The following is a 23,573-nucleotide window of genomic DNA, read 5'->3' as shown; positions in this document are numbered from 1 at the left end:
ACCCAAATCAGCTGAAAACTTTCGTACAAAAATCTTCACATGATGTTGATAGCAACTTTATTCCTAATTGCCAAAAATTCCCAAAGTAACCAAAATGTCCTTTAATAGGTGAATGGAGATATCCAGAGAAGGAATATTATTCAGGGCTGAAAGGAAATGAGTTATCAAGCCACAAAAAGACACACAGGAAGCTTAAATGCATTTTACTAAGTGATACAAGCCAGGCTGAAAAGGCTACATACAGTATGATTCTATTATGACATTCTGGAAAAGGCAAAACTATAAAAACAGTAAAAATATCTAGTGGCCAGGGAATGGGGTGGGGGGAAGGATGAATATGCAGAGCATAGCAGGTTTTTAGAGGAGTGAGGCTATTCTGTATGATACTAGAATAGTGGATTTTTGTTATTATATGTTTGTTAAAACTCATAGAATGTACCGAATCCCAATATAAACTGTGGACTTTGGGGGACAATGATGTCAGTGTTGGTTGTAACATGTGTACCACTCTGGTATGGGATGTTGGTATTGGGGAGGGGGTGTGTGTCTGGGGGCAGGAGGTACATGGGAACTCTTTATACTTTCTGCTCAATTTAACTGTGGACCTAAAACTGCTCTAAAAAATAAAGTGTATTAAAAAGAATAGACATACTTTAAATACAAAGACAGAGATAGATCAAAAATGGATAGAAGATGATATGTCACGTAAACAGTAAGCAGGAGAAGGCTGGAGTGGCTATATTAGTATCAAACAAAATAGATTTCTAAGCAAAATGTATGGCCAGAGATAAAGAGCTCTTCAGAGCAATAAAAGTTTTAGTTAGTCAAGGTGGCATAAAAATCACTCGGGTGCCTGGGTGACTCAGTTGGTTAAGTGTCTGACTCTTAATTTTGCCTCAGGTCATCGTCTCAAGAGTTGTGAGATGGAGCCCATGTTGCGCTCCACGCTTGGGATGGATCCTGCTTCAGATTCTCTCTCTCCCTCTCTCTCTCTGTCTCTCCCCAGTGTGTGTGTGCACTCGGCTCTCTCCCTCTCTCTCAAAAAAAAAAAAAAAAAAAAGAAAAGAAAAGAAAAGAAAAGAAAAGAAAAGAAAAATTGCAAATTTGCCTGTGTTCAATAACAGCTTCAAAATATATGAAGCAAAAGTTGACAGAATTAAAAGAAGAAATATGTAATCATAACTGGAGATTATATTGTTTCTCAGAAATTTATAAACAAAGAAAAATCATCAAAGAAGAAACTGTTAACAACACTATCAATCACCTTGACCTAATTGATATTTATAGAACACTTCAGCCAACAACAGCAAAATGCACATTCTTTTCAAGTACATGTGATATGTTTACCAGGATAGATCATATTCTGGGCCATAAACAAGTTTCAGTAAATTTTAAAAGTTTGTTCTCTGACAACAATTAAATTAAATTAGAAACTAAGATAACTAGGAAAATAATAAATATTTGGAAACTAAACAATACTATAAATACTATAAATATTAATACTATATTATATACTATAATACTATATTATATACTATATTAATACTATGTTAATATTAATACTATAAATACTCATGCTATAAATATTCAATGGGTTGAAGAAGAAATTATAAGAGGTTAGAAAATATTTGGTACTGAATGATAATGAAAATACAACATATCAAACTTTGTGGGATGTGCTAAGTAGCACCTAGAGGGAAATAAATTATAGCTTTGAATGCCTCTAAGATAAAAGAAGAAAGCTCTTAAATCAATTTCCCACCTTTCCGTCTATGTTTCCACCTTTTTCCAACTAGAAAAAGAAGGGGTGCCTGGGTGGCTCAGTCAGTTAAGCATCTGACTTTGGCTCAGGACATGATATTGCAGTTCATGAGTTGGAGCCTTGCATTGGGCTCTGTGCTGACAGCTCAGAGCCTGGAGCCTGCTTCAGATTCTGTGTCTCCCTCTCTCTGCCTCTCCCCCTCTCACACTCTGTCTCTCTCTCTCCCTCTAAATAAAGAAACATTAAAAAAATTTTTTTAATTAAAAATACTAGAAAAAGAAGCAAATTAAACCTAAAGCAATCAGAAGGAAGGAAATAATAAAGATAAAACAAAAATAAATGAAATAGAGAACAGGAAAAAAAGGGAAAATTAATAAACCCAAAAGCTAGTCACTGGAAAAATTGATAAAATTGATAAATCTCAATCCTGACTGACCAAGAAAAAAAAAAAAGAAATTGCCTTATCAGTAATGAAAGAGAGGACTCCATTACAGATCCTTCAGACATTAAAAGAAGAACACTCCATTATTATTAGTATGAGTATCTTTATGCCATTAAATGTGACCATTTAGGTGAGATGGACACATTCTGGGAAAGACATAAATTACAAAGCTGAGCCAAGAAGAAACAGAATATTTGAAGAGCCCTATAATAATTAAAGAAAGGAAATTTGGAATTTAAAAACATTCTGACAAACCTTCTGCCTCAGATGGCTCCCCACTGGTGAATTCTATCAAACATTTAAAGAAGAGGGGCACCTGCATGGCTCAGTCGGTTAAGTGTCCAACTTCAGCTCAGGTCATGATTTCATGGTTCATGAGTTCAATCCCCACATCAGGCTCTGTGCTGACAGCTTAGAGCCTGGAGCCTGCTTCAGATTCTGTATCTCCCTCTCTCTCTTCCCCTTCCCCACTCATGCTCTGTCTCTGTTTCTGTCTCTCTCTCTCTCAAAAATAAATAAACATTAAAAAAAATTTTTTTAATCTTAAAAAAAGTAGTAATAATGAATTTAGCTAGACAGCAGGATACAGTATACAATAATCAGTTTTATTTCTCCATCTAAAATAGCATAAAATATTTCAGAATAAATTTAGCAAAAGATGTTCAGGACCTATAGACTGAAAACTACAAAACATTCTGGGAAATTCAAGAAGGGCTACATAAATAGAGCTACACCATGTTCATAGATTAGAAGTCTCAATGTTGTTAAACTACCGATCTTCCTTAAATTAGTCAATAGATTCAGTGTAATCCTTGTGGAAATCCAGACAAGGTTGTTTAAAAAGTTTACAAGTTTATTTTAAATTTTATATGGGAAGGGGAGCCTGGGTGGCTCAGTTAGTTGAGAGTCTGATTCTTGATTATGGCTCAGGTCATGATCCCAGGGTCAGCACGATCCATGCTGAGTATGGAGTCTGCTTGGGATTCTCTCTCTCTCCATCTCTTTCTCAGCCCCACCCCCTCAAATAAAAAAAAAAAAAGAAGAAGAAAAGAAAAAGAAAAAGAAAAAATTTTTTATATGGAAAACAAAGAACTTAGAATAGCTAAAACTATTTTGATAAAGGAGAACAGTGATGGAGCACTTACATTACCTGATTTCAAGAACAATATGTGGTTCTTACTAACAAACAATATGTAGTAAACCTAACTTTATCCTTTGGCTTATAAATTAACATTTCAATAACTTCCAAAAATGGAAAGGTAGGGCAGCTCTGAGATAAGCATGTAACTTCCGAAGAGGGCTACTGTGAAGGGTAATACTCATTTGGCATGATTGCTGGGGAGACAAATCCATGTTGAACATAAGCTTTGTGATCAAGATAGAACTGGGTTTAAATACTGGTTATGGTACTTACTTCTCAAAGCCTCAGTTTCTTCATCTTAAAATGGGGTACACAGGGGTACCTGGGTAGCTCAATCCATTGAGTGTCTGACTCTTGATTTTGGCTCAGGTCATGAACTCACTGTTCAGGAGATCAAGACCCACATCAGGCTCTGTGCTGACAGTGCGGATGGAGCCTGCTTGGGATTCTTTCTCTCTCCCTCTCCCCCTCCACTGCTCTCATGCTCTGTTTCTCTCTCTCAAAATAAATAAACTTTAAAAAATAAAATAAAATAAAATAAAATAAAATAAAATAAAATAAAATGGGGTGCACAGCATAAAAATTAAGGAAATACAGCATAGAGGCTAAGCTCTATGTTATAACTCTGGAGTTAACCTACCTGGGTTCTATTCCTAGCTCTGCCATTTTGTAGCTGTGTTGCAAGTTACAGTGTCCATGCATCACTTTACTCATTTGTAAATTGAGGATACTAAAAGTGCCTATAAACGTTGTAATGTAATGAACATTAAATGAATTAGTAAACCTAAAGCACTTAGAACAGTCTAGTACATAAAAAGTACTTAAAAAACTATTACCTACTTTTGTTATCATTTCTCTGTGTTACGAGGACTAAATGTGCTTACTTTCATCAACCACCAAGCAACGTCCCAGGTATCCAATAAATGTTAGCTCGCATCCTTCTGAGCATAAGCAGCATTCTGGTGGTAGGGTTTGACACTGAAGAGTGTATTTTGCAATCTAGGTGGCAATCATAAATTTCAGTTTCTTAAATTTTCTTTACTTGTTTTCCAATGTTTAAAAAATGCCTACTGACAGAATTATAATGCAAAATGGAAACTATAACACTGGATATCAAATATTACCCCTCCAAGACTCCATCACAGGCTGCATATCTCCTTTGATCCCAGCTGGCCATCATGTTCAGCAGTCTGCTGACCCAGGGACTACAAAATGCAGGCTGCCTCCCTCCTCTCCTCATCCCTTTCTTCTTCTTTGGTCACTTTAGGCAGAAACTACAGACACCATAAAACAGTCAGAAGGTTCTATTCTTCCTTTATTCCCTATCAAATGCAACAGCAAGTGGTGTCCAGCTGTTATCTTCCTGCCCTCCTCTTGAAGAACAACTCCTCAGCTGTATGAATAGTTGGGAGCCCCAGAACTGGCATTACTTGCTCAGTCAATAGGTCAGATGACAGCAAGGTTGTCCACCACTTATGAGTGGCTTTTGAGCTCACAACTTCAGAACCACACTGAGGGAGAGGAGGTGGTTGCACTTCTTTACTAATTTTCCTCGGAGAAGAACTCTTGATTGCATGGTAACAATTCTATGTCTTCATTAGGGATGCTGAGCTTTTGATGTTTATTTATATTTGAGAGAGGAAGACACAGAATCTGAAGCACCCTCCAGGCTCTGAGCTGTCAGCACAGAGCCCCACGCGGGGCTGGAACCCACGGACTGTGAGATTGTGACCTGAGCAGAAGTCAGACGCTTAACTGACTGAGCCACCCAGGTGCTCAGGGATGCTGAGCTTTTAAATTTTGTGTTCTAATTGAAAGATAAAAAGCAAGAAGGATTTTAAACAAAGAGACGTGAAGCAGAGGATCTTTACATATCCTATAGCCTATTCCTTTGTTGGAGATCTGCAGCCAGTCTCTGAGATGAGGAAATAGACCTTGGCTTTGCTTCTGTGAGAAGAGCCAATCATTAAATGTTGCAGGGAAGAGGAATGTTTGGATCTCTCAGGCCTATCCTGGGCATTTCCCCTGAAAAGCCTTTGTAAGTTTATTTTCCAAAGATAAGACTTCGCCTTCACTATCTTCACTCCCCTGGGTCTAGAGCCCCAGCTGCCCATGTCTCTGTACTGGCCATGTCTCTGTACTGGCCATGTCTCTGGGCCCCGCCAGTAGACACAAACTTTCACATTATTTTGCAGACACTGTTTCTCCTCATTGTCTTGGTTTCTCTGCATCACATTAGGGTGTGGATGTCACATATTTCCTTTTCTTTTAAACCATTTTAGTGATGCTACCCTGTGCCTTTCTCCACTGATAATAATAAAACTTTTCCCAACAGCCCATCTTGTCTACCCAGTAGAAAGAAAGCTTTCCCCTCCTTCCCTGCCCCGCCTGTTGCTTCCCCCCTGCCCCCCTCCCATTTTTCCCTTAGAATGATCCACTGGGAATAAAGACCTTTCTTACCAGGAGAGGCTGAGTGTTCCTCTGAAAGGGACCACAGCTCTGACAGGGTTATGTTTGTGTTATCAGTGGCACTTCAATCTCAGTGCCAAGGTATTACAGACAGGATGTGTGAAGAATGTGAGCTTTTTTTTTTTAATCATCTGCCAAAAGTCAACTTTTCTAGAGCTATTTGAAATCCTCCTCCCCTCCCCCTGTCTCAATTCCTAGTCTCACTACACTTTTACTAATTAATGTTTATTTTCCCACCCCCAAAGACTCTGTTTGTATATGCCTACAGTGTGGCAGCATCCTGAACTCTAGGAACTCTCTGGCTATAGTAGAGTCTAGATAATGTATAAACAGGAAATAAAAATTAGACATAAAAGAGAGAGAGAGAGAGAGAGAGAGAGAGAGAGAGAGAGAGAGATCTATTGTAAATATTAAGTCTCTGGTATGAGTTTTCTAACCCTTTCTGGAAACATTAAAATGTAGGCACATACATCTTCATTGCCTAAAGCTTCGAGTCAAGAATTAAGTTGATATTGAACACCATTCTGTGTGCGTTGCCACTGGCTCGCTCACTCACTCATTCATTCATTCAGCAAATACTTATCGTATATATGCCAGGATAGAGGCACTGTGCCAGGCACTAAGCTTGCATACAGAGATAAGAAAGGGTTCTTGTCATTACAGAACTCATATTCTAGTGGAAAGACAAATAATTATAAAATAAGATTGGTAAGTGGTATGTTAGAAGAATTAACACATGGTGTAGGAACACTGGGGAGGAAAACGATCAAATGAGTATAGGATGAATGCATTTATCGACAATTATTAATGTCTACTATGCACCGGGCGGTGCTGGGGCAACAGTGAAAAAACAAATTCTCTGTCTTCGCAGAGTTTACATTCTAGTGAAAGAGACCGGCAATAACAAAAACCAAAAAACAAAACAACAAAAACAGATGTACTATCGGGATGCAGGATAGAGTTATAGAAGGAAGGTATGAGTTGGTCTGGCAGGATAAATAGGTGTTAGCACAAAAGGGCATTCCTTGGGGCGCCTGGGTGGCTCAGTCGGTTAAGTGTCCGACTTCAGCTCGGGTCACGATCTCACGGTCCCTGAGTTCGAGCCCCGCGTCGGGCTCTGGGCTGATGGCTCAGAGCCTGGAGTCTGCTTCCGATTCTGTGTCTCCTTCTCTCTCTGCCCCTCCCCCGTTCATGCTCTGTCACTCTCTGTCTCAAAAATAAATAAACGTTAAAAAAATTTAAAAAAATAAAAATAAATTCTTTAAAAAAACAAAACAAAAGGGCATTCCAATCTTTGTTTTAAAACAAAACAAAACTCTGGGATGGAGGAGAGATGGCTGGAGAGGAGGGATGTAGGAGGTGGGAATGGATGAGAAAGGGCATGAAATATTATGCAAAGGGAGTTACTAGGTGTGTCATTAGGTGGGTCACAGGCGCAGTGGGAGGGATAGGGTGCATTTTTCCCTAAGACAGCATTAGGAAGAGAATTCATTCTAAACTGAATGTCAGAACCAGAAGGGACATTAGAGGTAAAAATGAACATACAACCTCATTTTACAGATGACTCGCATAGGGTGCAGTTATGTGTCCCAGCTAGACGGAGGCTCAACCAGGATGAACCCGTTTTCTGCACAGCTCAGCCCCCGACTCAGTCTCCCCCGACTCAGTCTCCCCCGACTCAGCAAGAAGTTGCTGCGGGGGAGCGGTGCCGTGCGGAAAGGCAGACTCGGTCTCGGGATCCCGACACACACCGCCCCCTATCGGTGCTTCCCCGCAGAGCCTCTTCCTTGTTAGCCTCGAGCAGGGGCTAGCCAGGCGCCGCCGAGCGCCCCGGGCCGGGCAGGCAGAAACAGCGACGTCTCCCCGTCCGTGGGGACCCGGGGGCGCGCCCAGGCCCCCACCCACCCCACCTGTTTTCCTCTGCCGCCGAGCGGCTCCCCGGCTGGGAGTGCGGAACCCGCGACCCGAGCCCCTCCGGCAGCTCAGCATCTCCCCGCGGCGTCGCGGGTCGTGCGTCCGGAGCCGCGGCGCAGGCCGAGCCCTGCAATTGGCGGCGAAGTTGGCGGCGTCTCGAGCAACGCCCTTTAGCCGGCTTTCCCGGCGGCCGGGACCCTGAGGCAGGGCTCCACACCACCCGCCCGCCCCTCCGCCCCACCCTTCCTCCCCCGCCCCGCCGCCTCCTCCCCGCCCAGGGTCCGGGTCGAGCCGGCGTGCCGCGGAGCTCGGGCCGGCGCAGCCGGGGCGCAGAGCTCCGAGCCATGGGAGCCTCGCACTCTCAGAGCCCGCGGGGCCGGGAGCCGGCCGGGGAGAGGCCCCCGACAGCCCGAGAGAGCGCGTGAGTCCCTGAGCCCTCCGCGGGGCGGCCGTTCGGGGGTTTGCGTGCCAGCCCGGGATGCGAGCGCACGGCGCGGGTCCCTCAGGGTCCGGGAAGGTGGCGCTCCCGCCCGCGCCCGGGGGCTCTGGGTTGGGCCTGGTGGGACGTTCCGTCCCGAGCCTCGCCCTGCGGGGCCCGGGGGCGCCCGGCCACGACCCCACCGCGACAAAATCGCGCCCAGGCGGGGCTGCTGCCCGGCGTTTGTTCACGCTGCGCGGGTGGGAGAAAGGGGCCCCGAGTTTTTCCGAACTCGTCCGGGCAGGAAAACACATGTGTCCTAAAGGGCTCTGAAGTATTCGCGAGACAGCTATTTGCAGGGAAGTGTAGATATTAGAAAGGGGCTCGAGTCTCCGATAATTTGGCTCGTGTTGGCCTTTGGAGTGCAGGAATTTGGATGCAGTGCTTGCTGCTCATGAGAACTCCCTCTCTTGTTTGCTCCGAGGGCTTCATGATGATCTCAGAAAAAGGGCTGTATTGTAGCAGCAGCAATTAGGCTTTTGTTCTGGGACAACAACAATTGGGGACACCAAGTAACTGAAATGCAAGCTGCGAAGGAACACTTTTAGAGAACGTGATTTAGAGCAAATTAGTTGCACGGTTTGCAAGGTGGCCATGCTTCTCGCCAGAGAGGATGCGTTGCTAACTACTTGAGAACCCAAACAATAGTTAACCTTTTCATTTAAAATTATTTTTGGAGCGTGTGTGTAACTTGGAGGTGAGGTAATGTAGAGGAACTCATACTGTATTTTCAGTCAGCCAGTGACAAAGCTGTTTCGTTTGAGAAGGATACCCTGGGCCTTGACATACAACAGTCTGTGCCATGGGAGGGCTTTTGGTCATCTTTTTTTTTCCTTTCTTTTTAATGTTTATTTATTTTTGAGAGAGAGAGTGCGAGCAGGGGAGGGGCAGAGAGAGGGAGACAGAATCCAAGTAGGCTCCAGGCTCGGTGCTGTCAGCACCGAGTCTGAAGCCAGGCTCGAGCCCACAAGCAGTGAGATCATGACCCGAGCAAAGTCAGGCTTAACCCACTGAGCCACCCGGGCGCCCCTTGATCATCTTTTCAAGGCAAAGTAGCTTTCTGAATATCTAAATAATAGGCATGTTAGTTGTGCCTCCTGATGTTTATGTATGAACACTAAACTTAGTTCAGGCAGCTTATTAATCGTATGAGGAGCTGACAATTATCCAGCGTGTAAAATGTGCAAAAACCCTCTAAATACAAGCATGTACAATGCGCAAAAACATTCTTTTAAGTTATTTGACCCCCAAGAACATTGAGTTCGTTTCTGTTACTGCCCTTGTTTTACTGATGAGAAAACTGAAGGACAGAGAGATTAAGTGACTTGTTCAAGGTCACACAGCTAGAAAGTGGTGGACTCCCATTGTCTGACTCCAGACCTCTTGCTGCAGCTGCCTCCCACAGGAGAGTTAGGGCTGTCTTAGGAAGCAAACTTTTGTCTCAGCTGGCAGACTGCATCCCACTTTTTTTTCCTTTAATTCTTCCTGCATAAGGCAGAAATCTGAATTAGCAATGCTTAGTACCTACTAAAAGGAAATTGCCAAAGTTGATTTAACCTTTTTCAAAAACAAACATGAGACGCAGTGTAACATTGAGATGAAGTTAAGAATTTTGGAAGCACATAATCCTGGGTTTAATTCTAGGCTCTGCTCGTTAACAGCTGGAGATCTTTTATCTGTTCCTTAACCTCTCTGTGTTTGTTTCCTTATTTGTAAAACGGGAATGAAAACCATGTCCACTTGATAGGCTGTTCTGAAGGTGCTATAAAATCATGTATGTACAAAAAACAAGTTATAGTTTTATCTCTGAACAATATATTGTTTTACCTAAGGATAAAAATTGACTAATCGTGAACATGTGGCAGGGTTTACTGTGTAATTTGAGAGTAAATATTGGGATCATTCACTGGTAGCATGCCGAACTCAGTACTTTCTGTGTAAGGTTCAGTTGTTAGGGTGAGGAATTTGATTCTCAGTTGTTAGATTATCCAGTGGCTTGGCGATAGATAGAGGATCTTTCTCTTCAATGAAGTTCTTATACGTACCTTAGATATTTAGCAAAGCTTGCCTAAATATAATCAACATAGAAGCCCATCTTTGATCTTCACCTGGAAATATAGGCCAATTTAATACATCAAGAAGCACACAGGGACCTGGGTGGCTCAGTCAGTTAAGCGTCTGACTTTGGCTCAGGTCATGATCTCTTGGTTCATGGTTTGGAGCCCTGCGTTGGGCTCTGTGCTGACAGCTTGGAGCCTAGAGCCTGCTTAGGATTCTGTGTCTCCCTCTCTCTCTGCCCCTTTCCTGCTCATGGTCTGTCTGTCTGTCTGTCTGTCTCTCTCTCTCTCTCAAAAATAAATAAAAACTTTTTAAAAATTAAAAAAAAAGAAGCACAGAAACTCATGTAGCTGGTGATAGGATTATTTGGTCTCATCAGAGTGTGTAGATTCTGTTTAAGAAGTCAGCCTACAAACGACTTGGCATGCACCAGGTCAAAGATTAGAAATATGAGATTCCATGCCTGTAATATGAAAAGCTAAAAGTATGCTTTGTCCAAGCCCTGCCTTATTTAGATGTACAAGCCACAAGTGTCTCCAGGGTCTGAGAAAATGGGGGATTCATTGTTAATGTCACTTGGCTGCAGATTTCCTGCCGGACATATGGCTGTCGTGGATAACACTGACCTCAAGGAAGTTCTCCTACTCAAGCCTTTTCAGTTGCATTTTCAAAATCTATTGTTCCTTTTTTTAATAAGTAAATAAATACTTGAAAAGCTCACAAGGAAAGCATTACTGCTGGCATCTGCCTTTTGAGGAAGAAATTATGTTTCAGGATGTTCACAATTTATATTTTGGAATAATTTAACCTAGTGCTAAAATTAGCCAGATAAATCTTTCGTGACAGCTGTACTGTGAAATATAAGGAAATATGGATGTACATGAAAAGAAATGTCTGATTTTAAGATAATAGTCATTATTTTTAATGTTTATTTATTTTGAGAGAGTGTGTGAGTGGGGGAGGAGCAGAGAGAGAGAGGGAGAGAGAGAATCCCAACCAGGCTCAATCCTCAGTGTGCAGCCCCACTCAGGGCTTGATCCCACAACTGTGAAATCATGATCTGAGCTGAAATTAAGAATCGGACGCTTAACTGACTGAGCCATGCAGGAGCCCCAAGATAATACTCATTATTATTTTTAATGATTAAGAACATTTCGGGGGGGGGCACTTGGGTGGCTCAGTCAGTTGAGTGTCTGACTTTGGCTCGGGTCATGATCTCCTGGTTCGGGAGTTCAAGCTCCACATCAGGCTTGCTGCTATCAGCACAGAGCCTGCTTCAGATCCTCTGTCTCTCTCTCTCTCTGCCCCTCCCCTGCTTGCACTCTCTCAAAAATAAATAAAACATTAAAGAACATTTTGTTTAAAGCTTATTTATTTTGAAAGAGACAGACAGTGTGAGTGGGGGAGAAGCAGACTGGGGGAGAGAGAGAATCTCAAGCCTCAACCCACGAAGCCAAGAGATCATGACCTAAGTGGAAACCAAGAGTCAGACGCTAAACTGGCTGAGCTACCTAGCCTCCCCAATACTGATTATTATTGAAAATTGTAGCTGTTTCCCTTCCCCAGACCCAAAGAAAGAAAACTGCTGCTTTGGTAAATGGTAGGGGAAATGTCACTTCATTTATTCAGGGAGGCTGCACATTATGGTGATTAGGAACAGAAGCTGTGGACTGAGGCAGACTCAGGTTAGAATTCCAGCTAGATCGCTTACTTAGTTCAGGAAGCTTTGGAAACAGTTAATTTCTTCAGCTGAGTAAAATTTTTACATCTTTAAAATGGCAGTAATCATAGCTACCTTTTTTTTGAGAGAGAGCGAGCGCGGGGGAGGGGCAGAGAGAGAGAGAGGTAAAGAGAATATCAAGAAGGTTGGACACCCAGTGTGGAACCCAGTGCCAGGCTTCGTCCTGCAACGTTGAGATCATGACCTGACCTGAAATCAAGAGTTGGACGCTTAACTGATGGAGCCACCGAGGCGCCCCTCGTAACTACTTTTTGAAGTGGTGTCTGTTATTAGTGCAGGGCCTGGTACTTACTGAGGACTCGATACCTAAGTTATTATGAGTACATTTACATATAGCTATAAACCAGATGCTATGCTATTTTCTTTGGGATGTATATATATATATTTTTTTAATTTTTTTTTTCAACGTTTATTTATTTTTGGGACAGAGAGAGACAGAGCATGAACAGGGGAGGGGCAGAGAGCGAGGGAGACACAGAATCGGAAACAGGCTCCAGGCTCTGAGCCATCAGCCCAGAGCCTGACGCGGGGCTCAAACTCACGGACGGCGAGATCGTGACCTGGCTGAAGTCGGACGCTTAACCGACTGCGCCACCCAGGCGCCCCTGGGATGTATATTTTTGAAAAAAGCAGCATCTTTTCTGAAGGGAAGATTGACTTGTGTCCTAATTCAACAAGGCAATAACTTTTTCAAGTTAATTTTTTCCTCAGTTAATTTCCATTTTCCAGAAAGATGCACTATCAAGAGGATGGACGTGTGTTTGGGGATATGGTACTTTGGAGAAGTATTTGAAATCAGTGGTTCCTTAGGTGATTTTTTTTTTTAAATGTGGCTAGGGTGGGTTTTCTAAGAACAAGTAATTTGTGGAGAGATTTGAACAATGACATAAACAAAGCCTCTTATTCATTAGGGAATATGGTGTGTAACTAATTCATTTACTGCTCGTTGAGCTTGTCTGCCTGGAATGCAAGATATGAACCTGCTGTCAATTTTTATTAAATTTCTAGACCAGTCTTTGTTTGCATTTGGAATATATCGTAATGGAATAGGACATTGGCAAAGTCAGGACGAGTTTGAGGTTTTGAGTGTTTTTCCCATGCACCTTTCTGATCATGTGAATCAGATGCGGTTTCTACAAGGTTCTGGTGACCTGCGAAATCAGCAACAATTAAACTGAAGTGCCCCTTGATGGGCAAGTCACTTTGGGACAGATGCCCCTGACATGAAAAGGGAAGCACTGGCTTTGAAGTTTTAGACACAGGAAAATATAACTCAAAATAAGTGAACTTTGAGAATTATGTTTCTGAAACCCAGTGCGATTTATATTGTCCTTAAAAACACTTAGGTTCCCGATTGCTATAGAAAATTTTTAAGTGCCCATGTTTGAATGGCTCCATCTCCAGTGCAGCCAGCACAAAAGGAAATGGTTTGAATTGCATGACAAGGGGATTATTTGTATGTGTATGTTGAGCTTAGCTATCACAACTTCTAGACCATGGGGGCAGTTCAAATAGTAAACAGTTAATAAGGGAAGAAAAATCTCTCTCTGAAAGTCATTAAAAGGGAAGATAGTTGGTCTGTTAAGGACTGAAACTCCGAGGGGGTTCAGGTGTAGTTTTGTTCCGCAGTTTCTTCCCTCTTTTCCATTCAGTGTGGCTTCTCCAAGCTGGTACATGTTTCAGTGTTAAAAATCAAGACGAGGGGCACCCTGGGTGGCTCAGTCAGCTGAGCAGCTGACTCGATTTCAGCTCAGGTCTTGATCTCACTGTCATAAGATTGAGCACTGCGTTGGGCTCACACTGAACATGGAGCCTGCTTGGGATTCTCTCTCTCCCTCTCCCCTGCTTGGTGCATGCTCTCTCTTGCTCTCTAAAAAAATAAAAAATAATAAAAAATAAATTAAAAAAATTAAAAATCAAGAAGAGAAAAGGAAAACAGGGAAGGCTCAGTTGCTGGTGTCCTGAGCTTGCAACAGATTTTCTAAGGTCTGAGTTGGCTCCTAGGCAGAGTGGGCCACAGGGTGCATGAATTTGTTAACCCAAGGTCAAGGAAATGAACTGCTTGCATCCCAAATGGCCATGGAACATGGAGACCCATCTTCTGAGAAAGCTCACTCTGGCTATTGTGGGCCGTGTGTTTTGTTTTTTGGTGGTTTGTTGTTGTTGTTTTGTTTGCATTTTTTAAATTGTGGTAAAATACACGTAACATAAAATTCACCATTTGAGTCATTTATAAGCATACAACTCAGTGGCATTAAGTACTTTCCCAATGTTGTATAACCACCACAACTATCCACTTCCAAGACTTTTTCATCATCCCAGACAGAAACTCTGCACCCATTAAGCAGTAACTCCTCAACCTCCCCTCCCCTGCCCCTGATAACCTTTATTCTGCGTTCTGTCTCTGTCTGCCTAGTCTAGGTCCCTTCTGTAACTGGCAACGTACAATATTTGTCCTTTGTCCTTTGGTGTCTGGCTTACTTAGCATAATGCCCTCAAGGTTCATCCCTGTTGTATCGTGGGGCAGAATTTCATTCCTTTTTATGGCTGAATAATATTCCATGATAAGTATACTCCACATACTATTTATGCACTTGTCTGTTGATGGGCACTTGGGTCACTTCCACCTTTTGACTGTTGTGAATAATTCTGCTCTGCAGGTTAGTGTGCAGGTACCTGTTTGAGTCTCTCCTTTCATTTCTCTTGGGTATATGCCAGGAACAGAATTGATCAGCCCCACGGTACCTCTATGTTTAACTTTTTGAGGAACCATCAAATGGTTTTCCCCAGTATGTCACCATTTACATTCCCACCAGCAATGCATGAGGGTTCCAGTTTCTCCATATCCTCCCAACACTTTCTTTTGCTTCTTTTTTTTTTTTAATTCATATCTAGCCTAATGAGTGTAAAGTGGCATCTCATTTTGTTTTGCTGTGCATTTCCCTAGTGATTAGTGATATTGATCATCTTTTCATGTGCTTATGGACCACTTGTATCTCTTCTTTGGAGAAATGTCTATTCAAGTCCTTTGTCCAGTTTTGGATTAGGTTTGTTTTCCCTTTTTTTTTTTTTTAATGTTTTATTTTTATTTTTGAGAGAGAGAGAGAGAGACAGAGAAACAGAGCCTGAGCCGGGGAGGGCCAGAGAAAGAGTGAGACACAGAATCTGAAGCAGGGTCCAGGCTCTGAGCTATCAGCACAGAGCCAGATGTGGGGCCCAAACTCGTGAACTGTGAGATCACGACCTGAGCCAAAGTCAGACGCTTAACTGACTGAGCCACCCAAGTGCCCCAGTTGTTTGTTTTCTTGTTATTGAGTTACAGGCGTTCTTTGGATATATGTCATTTCAAACATTTTCTCCTATTATGTGGGTTGCCTTTTTACTGTGTTGATAGTATCCTTTGATGCACAAAAGTTCTTAATTTTAATGAAGTCCAACTTAACTACTCTTTCTTGTATTGCATGTGCTTTTGGTGTTGCATCCAAGAAATCATTACCAAATCCAGCATCATGAGGATTTTGTTCTATGTCTTATTCTAAGAGTTTTATAGTTTAGCTCTTAAGTTTAGGTCTTGTATCCATTTTGAGAGTAAGTTTTACATCTAGTGTAAGGTAAGGACTCCTTCCTTCTTTTGAGTGAATGTGGGTCCAGTTTTTCTGGCACCATTTGTTGAAAAGAGTATCCTTTCCTGGTTGAATGGTTTTGGTACCCTTGTTGAAAATCAGTTGACCATGTATGTGAGGTTTTATTTCTGGGCTTTCATATGGCTATTCTTACTCTGGTGACACACCGTTTAGATGATTGTAACTTTGTAGTAAGTTTGAAACAGGAAGTATGGTCCTTCAACTTTTTTTCCTTTTCAAGATTGTCTTAGCTGCTTGGGGTTTCTTGAGATAGTGTGCGTGTGTGTACATGTGTGTGTGTACATGTGTGTACGTGTGTGTGTATGTTTTAATATCTCTCTCTTTCTCTGTGGCTTTTTCTTCTTGGCTTGTGGCAGCCAGCCTTGCCTGAGAGAATGCTAGACTGCCTTCCAGTGTCAGTATGCTGTCCCAGAAATTCTCCTTCCCTGCCTTCCCAACATCTCCAGCCAGACTTTTCACCCCATGACGTCTGCTGAGAACCTGCTCCAAGCCAGACACTCAGGCACCGTGTAGCCAAAGAGGACCTAGATGTGGACAGGAGCCCCTGAGAGACAGGCAGGAAAGTGGAATCACTGTGAGGGTCAGACGTCCTGAGAGATGAGCATCAGGGAACCCACCTGTTTGCAGAGAAGAAACTGACCCTGGAAGGAGTCTTGAAGGATGAATGAGTTGCTAGGTGAGGGGGTCAGGGAAGGGCAGTCCAGGTGCAAGGAAAGCCTGTGTGCAGCATGGCCTGGTGGTGTGGGGAGCCTGCCGTGTCTGGGGAGTGGTGAGGATTTGGGGGTAAGGTGTATGTGGAATGGGCTGGTGGCGTCGGGAAATGGTGAATCTGGAGAAGTGGATAAAGTCTGGGTGTGGGGTCTTTGTGGCTTATGTGGGAGTTTGGACTTAATTTCAGGAGCCATAGATGGAAGTTTTCAGCTGAGGGGTTGGCCAAACCACCATGGCAGCCCTGGATGAGACTGGGGAGAAGGATATTTGCAGAGGGGCTCAACCAAATGGTGGGGGGTTCCAGGAAACCACAACTTCCTATGATTCTCCCCGGCACTTCACCGCCCACCCCATCAGCACATTCAGGGGACTAGAGTTTCCTTTTTCAGCCCCTTACCCTGTCTTCATTTTTGTTTATTAGCTATTCAGTAGCATATACAAATGTTTCCTTTTTCCTGATTTTCTACTAGAAGCATATATTCTTTTATAATCATAAAGTATATTTTTAAAAATCTGAAAATTTAGAAAACACAAAATTGTAAAGAAAATAAATCACTCATAATCTCATTACCCAGAGATGACTGTTAATATCTTGGTATATTTTATTACTGTCTCTTTTTCTCCAGTAAATATATTTTTCAAAAGTGGGGTTATACTGTGTTTTACATTCTGATTTTTTTGACTTAATGTTATTAACATTTCTCTGTCATTATACTGACATGGTATAGTATCTACATGTATTATAGTTTTATAGCATCCTTTCCAGTTCTGGGCACTGTCAGTTTGAATCTTTGCCAGTTTGGTAAGAAAAAATATATAATTTTGATTTATTTATTTCTTTTGTCCTTATCAATGAGAGTGAACTTTTCCCTTATATGTTACTAACCAGCTGTAATTTTTTAAATTTCTTTCTATTTGTCAATTTTGTAATGAGATATTAATTTTTCATATTTATTTGTGAGGATTCTTTATATGATGAGGCCAGCTAACATCTATTGAGTGCTTGCTATGTGCTAGGAAAATGTTAATGTCTCACATGCGTTTATTTAAATGATTCTCAAAATAACCCTATTAGGCAGGTATAATTTTCAGTTCCTATTTTATACAGAGGAAAAGGGTACAGAGAGATTAAACAACATGCCCAAGGTCTCATAGCTAATGAGTGACAAAATTGTGTCACACAAATCTAGCAACCCTTTTCCACCATTTTTGTTTTTTTTTTGTTTTGTTGGAGAGGTATTTTTTAAATTAACTTTTTATTTTAGAACAGTTTTAGGCTTACAGAAAAATTCAGCTGACTTACTGAGAATTCCTGTAGATGCCACACACAATCTCCTCTATCACCATCTCATATTTGTATGGTACATTTGTTATAGTTAATGAAACTGTTGCTGATATATTAACTAAAGTCCATACTTTATTCAGATTTCCTTAGCTTTTATCTGCTATCCTTTTTCTGTTACAGAATTCCATCCAGAATACCACATTACATTTAGTAATCTTTCTTCTTTCCTTCCTTCCTTCCTTCCTTCCTTCCTTCCTTCCTTCCTTCCTTCCTTCTTTAAGTAGCTCCATAGTGCAGAGGCCAGTGTGGGGCTTGAACTCATGACCCTGAGATCAAGACCTGAGCCGAGATCAAGAGTTGGACACTTAACCAGCTGAGCCATTTGAGACATTCAATGCTTTATTATAAAATGGACTTTGTGTTAGAGGATTTTGCCCAACTGTAGGCTAGTGTAAGTGTTCTTTGCACGTTTGAGGTAGACTAGGTTAAGCTATGGTGTTTGGTATGCTAGACATATAAAATGAATTTTCTTCATTTTTTTAATGTTTATTTTGAAAGAGAGAGAGAGCAGGAGGGGCAGAGATAGAGGGATAGAGAGAATCCCAAGTAGGCTCTGCGCTTGACTTGGGCTTGATCCTACGAACTGTGAGACCATGACTTAAGCTAAAATCAGGAGCTTAACCAACTGAGCCACCCAGGTGCCCCTAAATGCATTTTCAACTTATGATATTTTCAATTTATAATGGCTTTATCAAGATATAACTGCATTGTAAATTGAGGAAGACCTGCATTAATCCTTTCTTTTCCTGCAGATTGTAATAGCATTTTAAAAATTGAGTATTAGGGGTGTCTGGATGGCTGAAGCAGTTAGGTATCTGACTCTTGACTTCAGCTCATGTGTTGATCTCAGGGTTGTGAGTTCAAGCCCTGCATTGGGCTCCACACTAGCCAAATAAATAAATAAAATATTGAGTATTAGAGTATAACCTCTCTTTCCTTCTATTTAACACTTGATGCTTTTTCTCTTTTCATTTTTTGAATAGATGTTTATTTAAAAATCTGATCTGCCAACTTTGTATTTTCCACCAACTAAAGGTGCAGAAAGCTTCATGGGTTTCAGTCTTTTACTGAGGTGCTGCCTTCGTGGGAGGCTTAGCAGCAGCCATTGCTGCCTTTTTCTGTGCTTGATTAGCCTTTTTTGCTTCCTTGGCAGCCCCTATGGTTTGTTCTCATTGAGCCTTCCTAATTTCAGGTTTCTGATCCTCCTGGCCATTATATCAGCAAGAGATGCACCAGTGATGGCCTTCTGAAATTTGACTGAGCTGTGAGTTCTTTTCTTTTGAGTGTCTTCCAGGTGTCCCTTTTTGTGCTTGTAGAGGAGAGTCCAGTTTATCTGCTGTGGAAACGAGTGCCAACTCACATTTTGCATGAACAAATTGGAAAACCTTCCCCTCAGTCTTGCTGTGGTGCCTCCCGTGTCTTGGGTACATCTTGCTCCCACTGAAACCCCACAGCTTGATGTTCATGGCTGCAGCAGCTGGGAAGAAGGAAAAATGGTGAAAAGGTCTTTCCATTCTTATTTTAAATGTTTAAAATCTGAGTATTTGAGGGCAGGACATTTGCTGAAGAGTCAAACAGGTGGAGATGATTTCGGGAATGGAGGGGAATGTGTGGAGCTTGGGGAAAAAAAGAACACCCAGGGGCGCCTGGGTGGCTCAGTCGGTTGGGCGTCCGACTTCAGCTCAGGTCATGATCTCACGGTCTGTGAGTTTGAGCCCCGCGCCGGGCTCTGTGCTGACAGCTCAGAGCCTGGAGCCTGTTTCAGATTCTGTGTCTCCCTGTCTCTCTGACCCTCTCCCGTTCATGCTCTGTCTCTCTCTGTCTCAAAAATAAATAAATGTTAAAAAGAAAAAGAACATCCATACTAGAGCTTTCCTCACAGATTTTACACTGACATAGGTCAATCTAGGGTCCACTTGAAGGTTTCATTTTAAACAGTTTATCTTCCTGTATGGAAACAGTGGTGCCTTCAAATACTCTCAGGTCATCTGCATGTTTTGTAACACATACACTTTCTGTGGACCATCTAGACTTTCCTTTTCATGGTGATATGATATAAAGCCCTTGTAGATTTCTATAAGGAATTGCAAATGATTAACCACTATTCTCTACTAGTCCTTTATCCGCCTGCTCTTCTACCTGTAGAGACTTGGTAACTTTGGAAAGTAAGAGAATTCCTCATGTCGACACTTCTTCATTTTCATATTATCACTGTTAAGGATACTGTGGATATAAATTTCTTTTTTGCCTGTACATAGTACAGTTTTGGCTTGACCAATCTTATGGTATGTCTGCTACAAATGCTATTAATAACAGTTGTAGGCAAAAGAAATTATATTTGGCTTGTGTAAATTTAGGAGTATTACATAGAAACTTTAGAGTCCTAGCTATTTTCTGAAAGCAGGCCAGTTCTGTTTCTAATATAACCCATACACTTGTCTCATACTGCATGCCCCCACAGAAGCCTGACAGCATGATATGTCACTGATAAGGACAGGAGCCCCAGGAATCTTATAAAGATGCTCTGCTTGAGAACAGCAGCTCTTAAAACTCCTTTGGATCACAGATCCCTTGATTATATGATCAAATGTTTGTAGGCTTTTTCCAAATGAAAATACACATATATACAATACATTAAAGTTAGAAGGATCAGAGATCCTGAAGCCACTGAAAATTATCTCATTTAATCCTTTCCTAAACCCCATGAGGTATATTATTATCCGAATTTTACAGACAAATAAACTGAGGCCTGGGAAAAGTTAAGAAACTAAGGCCACAGAGCTAGTAGTAAATGGTAGCACTGGGATTCAAGCCTAATGAACCTGGCTGAAGCAGAAGAAACAAAATTACCAGTCATTTCCAGAGTGGGTCTGCCATGTAGGCAACTCATTAACTAGCAGCGGCTTCTGTTATCTGCTAGAAAATAAGTTTTATGGCTTTTTCCCTAGTGATAACATGGTTTCAGGAAAGTAAATGTTTGAGAAACGTTGTCCAGCCCATTCTGTAGATAAATACCCATATACTATATTACATTTACACAGAGCAGATAGAATGCCTCTCCTGGGTTTCTTTGCTGAATTATTTTTGTCTGTGAGTCTTGCTTTCCTAACAACTGCAAAATGTTATGTTTCTATGGCTACATCCAAATTGTTCTTAAATAGGGGTTTGAGAAAACAAAACTAGGAAGGCTTGGGCATGAAATAATGGTGGGAAGATGAATGACATTTTACCTGCCAGACATCACCTTTTAAGCATTTCTTTGAGAACAGTCCCGTCCCCCATTGCCTCCTGTGCCTTGGCGAACCTGTGCCTCCACTGGGTCCCCATGTGTGAAGCCATGGTTCGTAGTATGAGTCCTAGTAATGACATTTGGGAACACAAGTCAAATTCTGAAGAATATGGGCCACCTTAACAGTTGATACCTGAAGTGCTTGTTGGAAGGTTCCCTTGAGGATAAGATTAGAACTAAGAGATGTGCCCAAATTTCAAAAGTAGCTGACAATAGTGGGGAGGAAAGAGATAGCGGTAGGATGGTGTGGAGTGGGGCCTCTTTTACCTGCTTCTTGCCAGGTAGGAGGCGCTGTTCTCCAGTCCTCCCACCAGGGGGCGCCAGCCACCATCTCCTTAGTTCTTGACCAAGGTTGGTCTGAGATGAGACAGTGTCTTCTGTGGACTCCTTTGTTGGGTGGGGATAAAAGAGTCATCAGATATTCAGTACATGTAGGAAAAATGAAAATAGGGAACAACGGGGAATGAAATTGAATTTTTGGATATTTCTGTCTCCCGCTGGCTAGGAAGGAGCTTTTCATGGGTGTGTTGTTTCTCTTCACTTCAAATCACATGATTCAGAGCATACTTTTTGTGGCTTCTGAGAAGTTGGAAGACTTCTCCCTCCTTCGTGTGTTGTTTATTGGTGTGCAAAGGTTGAGTTCCAGAATAAACACCTGTGTTGGATGCAGAAGGGGCTCATGGTAACTTTTTGTATTTATAGAAACATGAATCTTGAAGAAATTCTCTTTAAAAAATATTTGTTGATTGAATGTGTGACAGAACTTTCTGGTGCCCTCTGGTGGCTGCTGTAGCACATGGCTGGCAAATCTGTACAGTAGGTTTAAAAAATTTTTTTTTAACGTTTATTTATTTTTGAGACAGAGAGAGACACAGCATGAACGGGGGAGGGTCAGAGAGACAGGGAGACACAGAATCTGAAACAGGCTCCAGGCTCTGAGCCATTAGCACAGAGCCTGATGCGGGGCTTGAACTCACGAACCGTGAGATCATGACCTGAGCTGAAGTTGGACGCCCAACCGACTGAGCCACCCAGGCGCCCCACAGTAGGTTTTATTCACACAGAGAAAGGGGGACACCGGTGTTTCCCCAACCCAACAGGATGCCAGTTCTTCCTTAATGAGAGTGGGTTAGCCCAGTTTTTGAGGAATGTTCTTCAGAGACCAAAACTCTAACTTGACTGGTTCTTCCAACATTTCTTTTTCTCAGTCTTTGTTTCCCTAGGCTTACCGGTTTTAATTTCTCCTTGTGTTTCTCATTTGGCAGAACTTTCCCAGTTTTATGGTCTTTTTCTTTTAAGTAGAAGTTGTTTTTATACCCCTGATAATTGTCTGTCTTGTTTGATCGATTCCATACTGCTGTACGAACGGTCAGTGGGGCTGGGGCTTGTGTTGGGACTGAAGTGTTTGAGGGGTGTGTATGACTGTGTGTGTGTGTGTGTGTGTCTGTGTAGGGCTATGTGTATGTGTGTGACTCATGTAGTGCACGCATGTGTGTGAGGTGTGTGTGATTCTGTTGTATATGTGTGTATGGTGTGCATGTGACTGTGTAGAGGTATGGGGGGGGTGTATGTGGGTCTCTGTGACTGTGTGTGCTGTGCACGCCTATGTGTGAGCTGTGTGTATGGGGGGGGGGGTGTACGTGTATGAACATGCACTGTGTTGCCAGCCCTGATTTTCCCACACATCCTTTCTCACAGAGCTGTGACAGTTGCATACATAGAGATGTCAGATGACTGTGGTTTCCTCTGCTGAGCTGAAGAGCTGTATTCAGAGCTGTCTGTCTTGAATAGAGTATGAATACTCTAGCTGACAGTATCAAATCCTAGATTTCCCATGTTCTTTACAAAGCAGAGAGATTTTTTTGATGCTACATTATTTATCAGCATGAAAATAGCTCTCCAGGAGGAGAATAATCTTGAGAGGAGCATGCTCACTTTTCTCTTTTGCAGTCGATAACGTCACCGCTCTTGGGTTTCCCTCCCTCCCTCCCTCTTTTCTTCCTCTCCCCCATACTTTTTCCCTTCACGCATTTGAAAACCCTCTATGGAAGCTGAATCATTTTGTTTCCTTTTTTGGTCATACTTGAGCTTTCCTCCACTTTCATCAGGCAGAGGCTGGGGATGTGTGAAACAAATCAGTTCCTTGCATTATGCTGTCTGTAATGTGCCTGTTTTGTGTGTCGATTTCAGAGAGGCCAAGTTCCCTTGGCCTGCCTTGCGGGTACTGAGAGCCACTCAATAGAAGTTTTTGAATGAGTGAATTTAATTGAAGTGTAGGTGCTGGAGATAAAACAATTCTGCATATCTTATTTGAGGGGGAAAAAATAAAAAACCAAAGGGAGAAAAGAAAGACTCTAGCACAAAGACACTTCAATAAGTATCTAAGAATTAGGGAATTTCTTTAAATTTGGCCGTTGGGGGTGTTGGCGAGGGAGAGTGAATTCTGGGAACATCTGAGGCCCCTTTTTACCAAACAGATGTATCAGGAGCCCTGGAATGAGACTGAAGAATGTTACCACACAAACTCCACAGATCCATTCCTGGCACCCACCAGCCTGGGAAATGTGTCTACCAGCTGT

General features: G+C 42.2%; 1 protein-coding gene and 1 pseudogene across 9 annotated transcripts in view; one reads left to right on the top strand and one right to left on the bottom strand.

The window, feature by feature from the left end:
* Positions 1-23,573, top strand: part of TACC1 (transforming acidic coiled-coil containing protein 1) — a 121,592-nt gene that overhangs the window by 22,881 nt on the left and 75,138 nt on the right. For 4 of the 9 annotated variants that reach the window (XM_043563863.1, XM_043563849.1, XM_043563831.1 and 1 more), the window contains exon 1: positions 7,910-8,149. The exons of 1 other annotated variant lie outside the window; for it this stretch is intronic. In XM_043563863.1, coding sequence (XP_043419798.1) covers positions 8,073-8,149 — 77 coding nt within the window. In that variant the 5' untranslated portion in view covers positions 7,910-8,072. Of the gene's footprint in view, positions 1-7,909; positions 8,150-23,573 lie in introns of those variants that run through there. 4 more of the 9 variants (XM_043563882.1, XM_043563873.1, XM_043563839.1 and 1 more) reach the window with 3 other exon arrangements.
* Positions 18,639-19,171, bottom strand: LOC122473397 (annotated as a pseudogene).

The sequence above is a fragment of the Prionailurus bengalensis genome, chromosome B1 (assembly GCF_016509475.1).
Source record: "Prionailurus bengalensis isolate Pbe53 chromosome B1, Fcat_Pben_1.1_paternal_pri, whole genome shotgun sequence".
Lineage (NCBI taxonomy): Eukaryota > Metazoa > Chordata > Mammalia > Carnivora > Felidae > Prionailurus > Prionailurus bengalensis.
Note: the sequence above shows the minus strand (reverse complement) of the source record. Positions and strands in the feature narration are given on the sequence as shown.